The sequence below is a fragment of the Callospermophilus lateralis genome, chromosome 2 (assembly GCF_048772815.1).
Source record: "Callospermophilus lateralis isolate mCalLat2 chromosome 2, mCalLat2.hap1, whole genome shotgun sequence".
NCBI lineage: Eukaryota > Metazoa > Chordata > Mammalia > Rodentia > Sciuridae > Callospermophilus > Callospermophilus lateralis.
This window is the reverse complement of record NC_135306.1, coordinates 74,990,404-75,004,170: the sequence shown is the minus strand read 5'-3', so window position 1 is coordinate 75,004,170 and position 13,767 is coordinate 74,990,404. Positions and strand designations below refer to the sequence as shown.

Here is a 13,767-nt window from a genome sequence, read left to right as displayed (position 1 = left end):
CTGTCAGGTTGGTAGGAATCTAAGGTCTTTATTTATTTATTTGTTTCAAAGTTTACTCTTGGGCAGAAAACTAGAGAAATAATATTTATATATGTGCAGTTAGGGTATTTCAGGCTCAAAAATTCTTCCTGGCACATAGTTATTGATGTTTGCCTATACTGGATACTGCAATAATAATGAATAAGACAGATATGATTCTTATTCTCATGAAGCTTCAAATTCAATGGAGAAAGCAATTGTCATGGAAGGCAAAAAAGAGCTACAATGCAAAGCATTGCTTTTCTGTCAGTGCTTATTTTCAGGCATTGCACATTCTCCTTTTATTGGTAAGGAAACTGAGGCACAAAAAAATAAAGTGGACTGACACACAGTCAGTGATGAAACTGAAGTTTTGAATCCAGCTGCTTTTAATACCATTTTGTCATTAATGGTACTAGAAGGAGGTTGATGTAGGAGAATATACACAGATGGCTTCAGAAGACAAAAGGGTGAGTGTAAGAAAATCAAACTGCAGCAGCATGGGAAACCAGACATCCATCCCTATGGGTCCCAGAACTTTCAAACTTGGGCCTGACACAGGACTTCTCAGTGGTCCCCTCCCCCACCTCTACTGCTGAACAATGGGGTTCACCTCACCTCGTGTGGGGAGCCACACTGTGGCACAGATTTTCTTGTTGCTGCATCATTGCTTTACTCACATGCCAGCCTCTTGACCACTGTCTGTGTTTCCCTTCTGCTAGGATCAGACCGTAGCCTTGATGTGTTAGGCAAGCATGGTCTCACTGAGCTACACCCCCAGCCTTGCCCGCTGTCTTGCTGCTGGGGTGCAGCTTTAGCTTTAAAGAACATTCAAGGTCAGAGTCACAGAAATTGTGTAGAGAGAGAAATTCTCTGTGTTAGCTTTCTGTTGTGTGGTAAAAAGAAAAAAAAAAAAGAGAGAGAGACAATCACTGTAAAAGGAAGAAAGGGTTATTTGGGCTCATGGTTTTAGAAGTTTCAGACCATGGTCACTTGGCGCTGCTGCTCTGAGCCTGTGGTAAGGCAGAACATCATGGAGGGAATGATGGCTGGCAACCAAGCATGGCCATGAAGCTACGCACCTCATGGTTGCTGGGAAGCAAAGAAAGAGAGGTAGGGGGTGGGGGTCCCACACCCTCTTCAAGGGCATGCTTCAGTGACCTTTCTTTCACTAGGCCCCAGCTCTTTTTTTTTTTTCCCAGTGCTGGGGATTGAATCCAGAGCCTTGTGCATACTAGGCAAACACTATGTCACTGAGCTACATCTGCAACCCTAGGCCGCACCTCTTATATACTATTGGACATGTTCCCACCACATCCTGATAGTACCACAGGCTGGCAACCAAGCTTTTAGCACATGCGCCTTTGGGGAACATTTAGGGTCCAAACCATAATACTCCCTGATGCTGTGTTTTCAGAGGGTTCATGGGGTTGGCGGGTAAGGAAACGGGCACTCAACTTCTCTCCAGGGTAGCAGTATTTTCCTATTTCCCTGCAATCCTCTTACCAAATAGGCGAATATAAATGACCTGGGCTCAGCACCAAATAGAGACCAGAGATGGTAAGTTGTGACCAGAACCATCCTCCCCACCTAACATATATTCATGATGAATCTTTAAATATTTAAAAAGTGAAGGAACATAGCAGAGTATGCTGTCCTCTGCCCATGGCAATTGAAGTCGTATACTCAAATCAACACTGGGGAGAAATACATACAAACTTGGGTCTTCTTTCCTCTAATATATATATATTGCTTCTCTTGTTGAAAAACTACATATTAAATATTCCCCAAAATATATTTTATTAGGTGTTTGTATTTCCTGTTTCTGAGTTTGGTCCTGTACTGTACTTGGGTGAGCAGGTAGGGGAAGGCATTTCTGTACGCAGGTGAACTTGGAGTTTGAGTTGCCCATGAAATTGGTGTTCATGGTTCTCCTTCACAGTTAACTGCAGAAACTCTATTCTAATTTGGGGTCACTTAACAATGGATTCAGTGCACATATTTGGCTTATTTCATTTGAGTTGAAAATCGTATCCAGTAATCTCTGGGTTTCCTTTTCAAAGAAAATAAAATCCCACCCAGTGTTTTACACTCTGCTTTGTTTTCTCCAGGCTACTGTCAGAGGATGTAGGAATGGACATCCCCTTTGAGGAGGGAATGCCAAGTCCCGATGCTACAGACATGAGGCCTGGTGAGAGAAGCATTTATTCATTTCCTTGTGGTATCCTGCATCCAAACATCTCCATTATTCAGTGAGAGAACCATTTCCTATGCATTCAACTTGTGATTTCAATGATTAAAGTGAAGAGAGGAAAAAAAACTGTGTGAAAGGAAGGTGTTGAGTTCAATTTGTTTAATTTCAGAGTTGATTTGAATATTGAAACTCACTAGTGTGGGCCACATTTTATCACCTGGGCCGTGGCCTATGTTTTCAGTTCCTGTGATAACCAGTAGCTAGATATCATACTACCAAATTCTGGCTAGTGTCTAATTTCCCCAAATTTACATGAAATTGTGTGATTGTTTAAAATTGGAAATATGATATCAAGAAAGCATATTACCTTAATTGTAAACAAACAAACAGGAAGGAGGTGTGGGGGATGGAATTGTCACCCAGTGGTAGAGTACTTGCTAGCATGTACAAGGCCCTGGGTTCAATCCCCAGAACTGTAAAACAAACAAAACAACAATAACCACAGAAAAATAAATAAATAAATAAATCCATGGGACAATAACCTTATACTATAAGGATTTGTGTCTAAGGCATACACACACAAAAAGACTAAAATTTTCAGTTGCAACCTACACAATTGTCACTTTGCACTAGAATCACTCTCTTGTACTGCATCAGCTACAATATCATACCAAGATCCAGAACTGTGGCACTATTAATCATGCCTAGAATGAGGTAGAGACAAAGGAAGTAATGAAATTTGTCTTCCACCCTAGTATTTAAAGTGCATTCTTCAAAATACTAGTTGTGACATAATTATTTTTTAAATGTTCTAAGGCCAGTGGTGACCACTGAAAGTTTCCTTTGCTCTTCAAGAGTTACAGTATACTTTTCTTTCAGTATTGGGGATGAAATCCAGGGGTACTCTAGCTCTTGAACTATATTCCCATTCCTTCTCTTTTTATTTTTATTTTGAGACAGGTTCTCACTAAGTTACTGAGGCTAGCCTCAAACTTGCAATCTTCCTGCTTCAGCCTTCTGAGTAGCTAGAATTACAGGCATGTACTAGGCCCCACAATATACTTTTGAATATTAAAGGTATTAAGGCTATGGTTAACCTATATGGTTAGCAGCTAAATTCATGTGGCTATTTAAATTAATTAAAATGAATAAAATTTTAAATTCCGCTCTTTAGTTGCATTAGTCAAGTGCTCAGTACCCATACATAGAACATTTTCATTATCACAAAAATTATTTTGGACAAAACTGTGCTAAAGATTCCTATAATATAGAAGCCTAGTCAGCAGAAACATTTTTTAAAGTAATACATAAAAACATTACATGGTACACAGTTTGGGTGATATTCCATGCAGAAAAGAAAAAATCCTAATGATAAAGGAGTAGAACCAGTATCATTAGAACAGAGCCATAGTTAGAATTTCAGAGTTGAAGGGTATACCAGATAGCCTTCAAAATACTTTGTCCAGGGAAACCTGTTACTTCTGGTTTCAGGTAAAGACAAGAAACAGTTCTTCTACTACACTCTTACAAAGAGACTTCTATAACCAGATATTTAGGATTTTTCCTACATACACCACACAGTTCTCTAGAGGACACCAACTGGGTATCCTTTAATGCACTTTAATTCTGACATTATCTACCTGAAGATAGTGCCAGTTCCTACAGGTTAAGGGCTTAGTCTTACAAGACTTCCCCTACTTCAGAAATCAATTTTTTAAAATCCTAATATGGACCTGTACTTTTGACCAATTGGCTATAAATAAAGATATTTACAAATCCCTTCCTCAGGTTTAGTAGTTTGATAGGACAGCTAATAGGACTAATGGAAATATTTTACTTACATTTACTGGCTTATTATGGAGCATATTGTAAAAGACACAGATGAATACTCAGATGATGAGGTGCTTAGGCATGTTTGGTCAATTTAAATTCAGAAATTATAAAAACAAAAGATCCTTATTTCATTTTATTTATATATCTTGGGAATTGCAATTTGGGAAAATAAAGATTCAAACATCTCTGAATGAGTGCTCCAAAGAAGTTCATGTTGTACAGGAATTTTAAAAGGAAGGAGAGCCCAGTGTGGTGGCACATGCATGTAATCCCAGTGACATGGGAGACTGAGACAAAAGGATCATAAGTTAAGGGCAGCCTCAGCAACTTAACAAGACCCTAAGCCACTTAGCAAGTCCTTGTCTCAAAACAAATAATAAAAAGGGCCGGGGACATTTTCAGTGGTAAAGCACCTCTGGGTTCCATCTCCAGTATGAATGAATGAATGAATGAATGAATGAATGAAGAAAAATAAAATAAAGGGAAGTAGAAGATAAAGACAAAGAAATCTTACAAGTTGCATGAAAAGGAAGATGAGTGGTACAGAAAAGTTATCATAACACATATCACTAAGCTATACATGATTGATCTCCACAAATATCTTTAGTGAAAAATTCATTTGTTATTTGTGACAGTTGCAGCTACAGCATGCATTGAAAGATGTTAGTGTTTTTTGCAGACATGGCTCAATTCAAAAGTTTACATTTCCATGCCCAATTCAAGAGTTCACTTTCTCAGGTAGTAGCTCCTAATACCAGTATTTCCTGGTCCCCTAATGACCTACTAACTCTGCCTTGAAGGGCTCTGTAAGTGTTGCTTCTTGTTATGATTTTCTTATAGTTTTCACATTTTCCCCTTTTGATCATGATTGAAAGCATCAATAATCAATCTTTGTATTATATGTTGATTTTAAGTAGATCCGGTCCCTTGGATCTGGGAAGGTTCATTCCCAGGAGGTCATATCCCTGTAAAGAAGAGAAAAGGTGATTGTAGATAGAGAGCTTAAGGTCACATTTGAGTAACAAGGAGGCAGTCAGAGAGCAGGGCTTACAGAGAGCATGGATTACAAAATGACTTGATACTTTGCACTTTGGGCTTTCACTGGATTCAATCCTCTGATGAATGATTGATGGCTTCTGGCTGACATGAGATCATTATTCAGGTAATAGAAGTAGTTAAGACAGTGAGTTATGCATCATATTAAAAATTTATAAAAATACAAGCATCAATAAGAATAGCAAGGAGTATTAATAATACCATCAGTAAGGCTTTTAGCCAGCTGGAACCTGATCCAGACCATTAAAACAATTCTCCTAGGCTAAGTACAAGGTCATTTTAAAAGCAATTTTTTCATATAACTGACGAGTTGATTATTCATCAGTTGTATAGTCACAGAATTCTGTTTTAATAATAGCACAAGTATCCCCTCAAGAAACAGTGATAATATCAAGTGCCCTGTGGTTTTCTAAGAATGCTTTTCTTTCTTTCTAATATATGTATTTTTTAGTTATAGGTGGACACAATACCTTTTTTTTTTTTTTTATAGCCCCTGTTTGAGATCCTAGTAATCTTGACAAAAACTAACTTTTGGACACAACCTTAAATGTACTGAAATCTGGCCTATTTCTTTCATAGTTGTGAGATGGGACACAGAGCCTTATCTCAGATAAGGTGGGGTTCTTTATAAATCTTAAGTATTGTAGTTCTGAAGCTGATCTTTGTTTTTTTAAACATCATTTTATAAAGCCTACATAAATTGTTGCTCAAGTTTACATGAATATTAGCTAACACAACATAATATCACATCTAAAACATGAATTAAAGAAAGGCTGAAAGCTTTTAACCTCTTGTAGAAAAGTAGCAAAGTATTTTTCTGTTTTACAATAAAACCTTTACACAGATTAGGCTCTCATTAACTTAAAAATACATTTAAATTGTATCTCAGTGTAAAAAGTAACATAGAACTTTACATGTCTTATTGATAACAAGTCCAGTTATAGAACACAAATGATATAAATAAATCTCCAACATGTTGTTTTTTAAGCCTAAAATTACCATACAACTTTAGAACACCAGCTTGATATAATGTTCTTTTGAAGCTTCTACCTTACAGACTTGTATACCTGGAAGATATGAACACATTAATGGCACCACAATTACTTTGATGATTTTATATTAACCAAGTTTAGCTTTTAAACAAATAACATTACAATATTGAAAAATAACAGTTGTTGTTTAACCATAGTTGTATAATTTTTAATTTCTTTAAGATTACTTGCTCAAAAACTTACACATATAACCAACTTACACAAACCTTCTTTATCACTTACTTAAACCCTCTTAATTACTTAATCACATAGACTCTCTTATCCAGAAACACATTTTCCCTCTATTAAATCCATACCTAGAACCTTTTAGTTTCTCTTTTCCATCTGTTAACCTTCTTCTGTTCACATTTTGAAACAATACTTGTAAATTTTTGAATTTAGGCAGATTATTTCATAGACATTAACATTTTATTAGGGTCTTTTTGAACACCTAGAAAAACTTATAAGCTTAATTTTAAAGACATCTTTACTTTTATCTGTTTACCCAATTTAAATTGAACCATTTGAATCACGTGAATTAAAGATATTTGGATCCATTTTTTAATTTTTTATGAGCGCTCCTCATATCTCTGCCAATTGTCATATAACTGCATGATATATGGATATACACACATACAGACATACCGACATACAACACGTAACACAAGTGTAACAAATAACATAATAGTAAAGGCCTTGTAGCTTTCTCAGGTGAAATCTCATTGCAATGTTTTTAAAAAAAAATTCCAGTTGATCAAAAATAGAACTTATCAGAAAAACATTAACTTGTCTGTAGGATCAAAATCATGAGCTCAAAAAAAAAAAAAATACAGAATCTAAGAAAAGGCAAAAGTCCTAGAAAAAATTGACCGGCCAGTAATTAGTAAATGCTATACAATTTACTCTTTTGTTTAATCTAGTTTGAGTTCCCGTAAAAAGACACTTTTACTCTTTTTTTTTCCCCCCTTGGGCCTCAGATCTGTCTCCTATTGAGCTCCAGGCTTCTTCTATTTGCATATCAACTTAAGTCCTGGCTGAGGTCTGGAAGGAACTGGGAAAACTGGAATTCTGAGCAGAAACCTCATGCCTAAGGCATTTTAACCATAAGTCATAATTTCCAGGTTTGGATGTTGAAAATTATGATACAAGTTTAAGATACAATTTTCAAAATTTTATACCTTTACATCTTTTTACACTAGAAAAACTTGCTCACACAAAACTGAAAATAGGATTTTTCTTGATAATATAAAAGCCACCATCAGAAGAAGTTCCTTCAGGATCATTAAGCTACTTTCTTTGTTCTGAAGTTCCTAAAGTAGTATTAAGTTACATTAAATCACCTGAAAAAATTTTAAAAGAGAACCACACACTACCATGTATATCCAAAATTAAACTTTAAAATTTTTTAGGACTGTTGCTATTTAATGTCATTTCAAAAAGCCAGACTAACATTTTAATTTAACACTTTCTTTTCCTGAATCTTACACACTGAGGGGGACAGATATCATATCATAATTTATTATCCTTGCCCAAGTTAATATACTGGTACACCTAGTGAAATCTTTTCAGGCTACCCAGTTCAAAAATTGATGAAAAAAATAAAATAAAATAAAACTAAGTGATTGGGAGTTACTTGCCAACTTGGAAGTAGAGTTTTTTAATTTTCTATCCTAAGTATTTAAGTTTTCTAGCATGAACTATCTGAAATCTTAAACTAAACAATTACTTAAACCCAACTTTTAACTGCAAGATTGTGCAATGCTTTAGAAACCCATTCAGATACCAGATTGTTACAATAAAAAAATCATCTTTTAGATACACATTCAGCCAAGATCATCCCCAAGAAACAATCTATAATATCAACACATTACTGCATTCATTGTCCCTTTTTTAAGTAGACAGAGGTGGAGTAATCCTTAAAGTGCAGGTAAGGAATGAGGAATTTCCCCAAAGCGAAAATGGCTTTGGCAGCTGCTGGGAGTCCCTCAGTCCCCCCTTTTACTTACAGGATTAGTTCCTCTGGTTTGGTCTGACCCCAGGCACCAGGCACTCTCCATATCTCCTAACTTTTCAGTAGTCAGCTCCCAAAAAGTTCATCCTCTGCTTGCAGTTGTTCAGAGTGCTAGGCTTCCCCAAGAAGGCAGAGTGGTCACTCCTCTAAAGTCCCCTCTGGGGTGTCAAAATTGGTGACTGAAAATTTGGAAATCCCATCCCCAAAGCCAATTAATGTCAATTTAATAATGAGGACAGGGTTTTTAGAAAAGTTTAAGCGAGATATCAAAGTTCTTTGACCCCCAGCAGGCATTTCCCTCTGCAGTGGGTGCACTCAAGCCAACTACGGAAGAAAAGAAAACATTGCTTCCCTAATCTCGCTTAACAAAGGGGAGTAAAGTTTATCAAAGTTCTTTAAAATACAGCTAAAAGGGGTGTAAAAGGTGAGAACAGAAAAGCTGGCGGTTCTATTGACTTTTGGTCCCTTACAGGAGAAGCATACTAGAGACAATTTAGGCTAAAATTTAGCTAAAGTTACCTCCACACATTGGCAGATTGGAACTTGGGACTCTGCATCTGTCCAAAGTAAAACAAACAATGCCATCACACTTAACAGAGACACAGACAAAGACACACAAAGACATAGATTCCCTTTTCAGATTGTCAAAAAAAACGAAAGTGGGTGCTGGCCCCAAGCCAAATGTGGCCTTCCCTTCAGACAAATGGATTGGGGGAGCATCCCCCTCAGATTGGGTCTGACGACCCCAGATTGGGAGATTAGTTCTCTTGCCAGGGTGTTGGGGTGGAGACAGACAGGACAATAGAAACAAAACACACATAACAAAATTCGCAGCGCAGCCACAGAATTCGTAGCGCGTCATGGATTGCTACCTAGAAACTAAAGGCTCAGGCGGACCGCGGATCCGTCAGCTACAAAATACTTTACCAAATACTTCACAAAATACTTTACTACAGGCAATCCACTCAGAACCCAGAAAGGGGCTGGGGACGTCTCCCACAAACCCCGTTCGGCTGCCCTTCTGTGCGTCCACCTGGACCTTTTGCCGACCTCACATCACAAAACCATAACTGCATGCCTCCAGAGTACATTTTCTTACACATCGGCAATGCCTTTACTTACTGGCCGGGTTTTCATCACCTCTCGATCGGGGTGTCTGGGTAGGCTTATTAGGGGGATCCCGGGCAAGCCCCCATATGTTATGCTCGAATTCGGGACCCCCAAAGACCACCAGAGATCCAAGATCGATGTAAGCAGCAAAGAGGTGTTTATTGCGAGCTAGCTCGGTCCTCCGCGTGCACACACAGCAACTAGTGATGCTGAGAGGTCCACAATACCTTTTTTTATTTTATGTAGTGTTGAGGATTGAACCCAGTGCCTCATGTGTTCTAGGAAGGCGCTCTACCACTGAGCTACAGCCCCAGCCCCAAGAATGCTTTTCTTATGAAGGGCATTTCTGTATTTACCAAGCGTAATGTTTGTCAGCTGTTGTTTAAGCCTTGATAGGTGAAATTAGTACTTCCATGAGGGCAATCACATCTAAGAGCTCTAAAGTAGGAACAAACATAGCAACAATGATCGAATCCCTCTGTCTTTTAAGGGGGAAAAGTTATTAGAGCCCATACTAAAGGAGGATTGAATATGCCTCTGTATCTAGTGAAAGCCCAAAGTGCAATGTCCTATTCAAGTGAGGGAAAGCCAAGGCCAAAGACTGGTTCCACAGAGTCATTGAGTTCCATTACATTCTCTCCAGTAAATGACAGGTCACCATTCTCAGTTTTAGCCAATCAGAGGATCTTATGGTTATTATAGAAGAACAGGGCATGGAAGGATACCACCCAAAGTAATGAGTACTATCTACTTGACCCATCTTAGTATGATTCTGTTGCTCCCAATGAAAGGGTGAATCAGACCTTAAGTGACAATAGTAAGGGGTAAGCCATATATATATATATATATATATATATATATATATATATATATATATCCATTTCATAACTGGGAAATAATTGCTTTATAATGTAGTTCAAATCACCCTTGGGTTTTTGTTCTGCCATTTTTAATGGTGATCTTATGGTATTATAATATCGTTTTACTCAGTTTTTTCACTGCGCTGACTAAAGGATCTGACCAGAACAATTTTAGAGGAAGAAAAGTTTATTTGAGAGCTCAAGGTTTCAGAGGTCTTAGTCCATATGCAGCCAGTTCCATTCCTCCAGGCTTGAGGTGAGGCTGAACATCATGATGGAAGAGTATGGCAGAGGGAACCATCTCACATGATGAAGCACAGACAGTCTCCACTTGCCAGATCCAAATATATACCCCAAAGCCACACCCGAATTTCCACTTCCTCCAGCCACACCTTATCACTTCAGTAACCACTCAATTCATCCCACCAGGGGATTAATTCACTGATTGGGTTAAGACTCTCAAAACCTGTCATTTCTCCTCTGAACCTTCTTGCATTGTCTCACATGTGGGCTGTTGGGGGACACCTCACATCCAAACCACAATATGAAAATGTAAAATCATGTCCAGGATGATCAAGAGTTAGATTTATGGGCCAATAATCAGAAACACCTCTAGGAGAACTGAAAGAGTTTGAGAAATTTGACTTAGGAGACAATTGTTTGGAAGCTCATGCACTTGTTGAGGGAGACAGAACAGTCGAGAAGCAGCAAGCAGCACTTGGAGAGGAGAACTCCAAACTATTTTACACCAGCCCCCAGGCAGCCCAGAGGAGAACACACTCCAAATTCTAAGCTCGGATCCCACAACACTCTACATGGCTGAAGGCCTTGTGCAGGGTCTCAACCATAAAGTAAGTTACAGAAACAGTTAAGAAGAAATAGCTCTTTTCACAGGCATCTGTTGAATCTCTAGCCCTGAAAGAGGGGTTTACATTTCAAGAGGACACAGTAAAGACTCCTAGAGACAGTATTTAAAATCCAAAAGATAGCGACCCATGGTTAATTAGGATTCCTGAAGAAGAGCTGATGGGGAACTGACCCCTTCCCCCAGGCCCTGTTTTCTTACCATAATGTTTTTATAATTTCATCTTACATCCAGGTCTGGTTTTCCATCACAAGCTAAGCAACCTGATTTGACACGCCATAGTTTAGTGACTTTTCCTCAGATTTCTTAACAAGAATTTGGGACAGTTGCTCAGCTAAAGCAAATAATTCATGGGGCTCATGGGGCCTTTTCTCTCAGATCAGGGAATGCTTTCGCCTTTTTTTTTTTTTTTTTTTTTTTGTGGTACCAGGGATTGAACTCAGAGACACCTGACCACCGAGCCACATCCCCAGCCCTATTTTGTATTTTATTTAGAGACAGGGTCTCACTGAGTTGCTTAGCACCTCACTTTTGCTGAGGCTGTCTTTGAGCTCACAATCCTCCTGTCTCAGCCTCCTGAGCCACTGGAATTACAGGCCCACACCCAACAGGAAGTGCTTTTTTTTTTCAGTTGTAAATGGACACAATACATTTATTTTATTCATTTTTGTGTAGTGCTGAGGATTGAGTCCAGTGCCTCACACATGCTAGGCAAGTGCTCCCCTACTAAACGACAACGCCAGCCCAGGGAATGCTTTTTGACCAAAGTATCTTAATCTTCCTGAAGACTATCTAAGAAACTGGAATTGAATAGGCTATTTGTTTTGTCCATCAGGTATTTCATGCCAGAATTTTGAAGAATTTTTTTTTTCCAGAATTGCTGTAACAATCAGAAAAAGGTCATCAGGACACTGAATGCACTGTAGAATAATGAGAGAATTTGAGAAATACAGTGGTATTTATTTATAAAGCTTTAGGGATAATTTTTGAGCGTATGCTTGGCTTTTAGCAGTTACTCTTGAGAAATCTCTAGTAGGATTATTCCGACTGACCAAAACAATCCATTACTTAGCTATTATATATTTTTTTTGCAAGTAGCTACACTAATTTATATAAATCTGAAATGCTAGGCTGGGGGATTGGACCTGAAGTAAGGCAGTGCATCATGGCTGAAGGGCCCCTGTGGAGGAAGTCTGCTCAACTCATGGCAGAGTCAGAAAACAGAGAAAGGGAAAGAGGTCACATGGCAGAGGAACCCTCCCAGGGCACACCCCCAGGGATCTATCTTCTCCAGCCATGTCCCACCTGCCTACAGTTATCACCCAGACCATTCAAATGAGGATGGATTGATTAGGTACAGCTCTCATAATCTAGTCATTTCATCTCTGAACACACCTGCATTAACATAAGAGCTTTTCACAGATACCTCACATCCAAACCATAACACCATTCCAGTTTTTTTTTCTAATTGATTATACAAGTAGAATTAATTTTGAAATATCAAAAGAGCCTTGAAGGAGCCAAATAATTTCAAATTATCATGCATAATTTTAGTTCATTGAATCAGGAATTTACAAAAAGATAACCAGTACATTTAAACCATGAAAAAAAGGAGGAGTTTTGGATGGTGGTTGCCCACTAGGAGCATTCTCAGAGAAGGAGCTTCCTGTAATTAACTCAAGATGAAAGGTTCCTTTCTTAGAAACTCAGTACCCACCAAAATGAGGGATGCCCTCCTAGATACTTATATGAGAGATTTTTCTCCTAAGCAGCTGGCAACAAAGGACACCCAAAGTTTTGGAACTTCAGTGAAAACGGTTTAGAAACTGAGAGGATTTGCCCTCATGATCTGAAGCTGCCAGGGAGATGATACAGAATAAAAGACTCCTGTGGGCACTTATTTGTGTCCTTGGCAGCATCACAGGGGGGAGATGAGTCACTTCAGATCCCAATTCTGACACCGTGTAATGTCAACCCATTCAAACTCAGACTTGGTAAAAGCAAAAAGACTTTATTTGGGTCTTTGGAATTACAGTTTAGGAAAACACAGGATCAGATAACTCTCAATGAATTCTCCAAAGAAGCTCAGATGTGCAGGGTTTTTAAAAGAAAGCGGAAGCTGAGGACAAAGGAAATTTCATAGGTTACTCAAAAAGGAGGATGACGGGTGCAGAAGAGTTATACTAGGATACATATCCCTATATATACATGATTGATTGCTAGGACCATTATCTAGGTGAGAAGTTCATTTGTTATTTGTTACAGTTGCAACTGTAGCATTCATGTAAAGATGTTGGCCTAGTTCAACAGTTCACACTCCTCTGCCTTGTTTTAAGAGTTCATTTTCTTGGGTGGTCATAACTTAGTACAGCTGTTCTCCTAACAGCTGCACGGCTCCATTTGGAAGGGCTCTTTAAACGTTGCCTTTTGGTCATCTTTGTCTTCTGGATTTCACACAAGGTGGAGTTCCCATTCCCTCTCTGGGTGTGCCACTTCCCAGCATCTAAATGCATTCCCCAACCCAGGTGCTTATCAAACCTTGTTATTCAAGAGTTCTTATAAAGTTTAATCTCCATCCCTCTACCTTCTTGCCAGAGGTTAGTGTGTAGGGCTGAAAGTTCCAGTCACTTAGTCTTTTTGGTGACCTGCCCCATGCTGAAGCTATCTTGGGGCTCTGCTTTAAGTTACCTCCTCAGCATAAACTCAGGTCTGATCAAAAGGGGCTTGCTATAAATAACATGAGATACTCCTTTGATCTCAGGAAATCCCCAGGGTTTTAGAAACTCTGT

At 38.6% G+C, this 13,767-nt stretch overlaps 1 protein-coding gene across 3 annotated transcripts in view; it reads left to right on the top strand.

Annotated features, from left to right (window-relative positions):
• Window positions 1-13,767, top strand: part of Prune2 (prune homolog 2 with BCH domain) — a 268,975-nt gene that overhangs the window by 213,848 nt on the left and 41,360 nt on the right. For all 3 annotated transcript variants that reach the window (XM_076846070.2, XM_076846071.2, XM_076846069.2), the window contains exon 10: window positions 2,130-2,209. In XM_076846070.2, coding sequence (XP_076702185.1) covers window positions 2,130-2,209 — 80 coding nt within the window. The remainder of the gene's footprint in view (window positions 1-2,129; window positions 2,210-13,767) is intronic.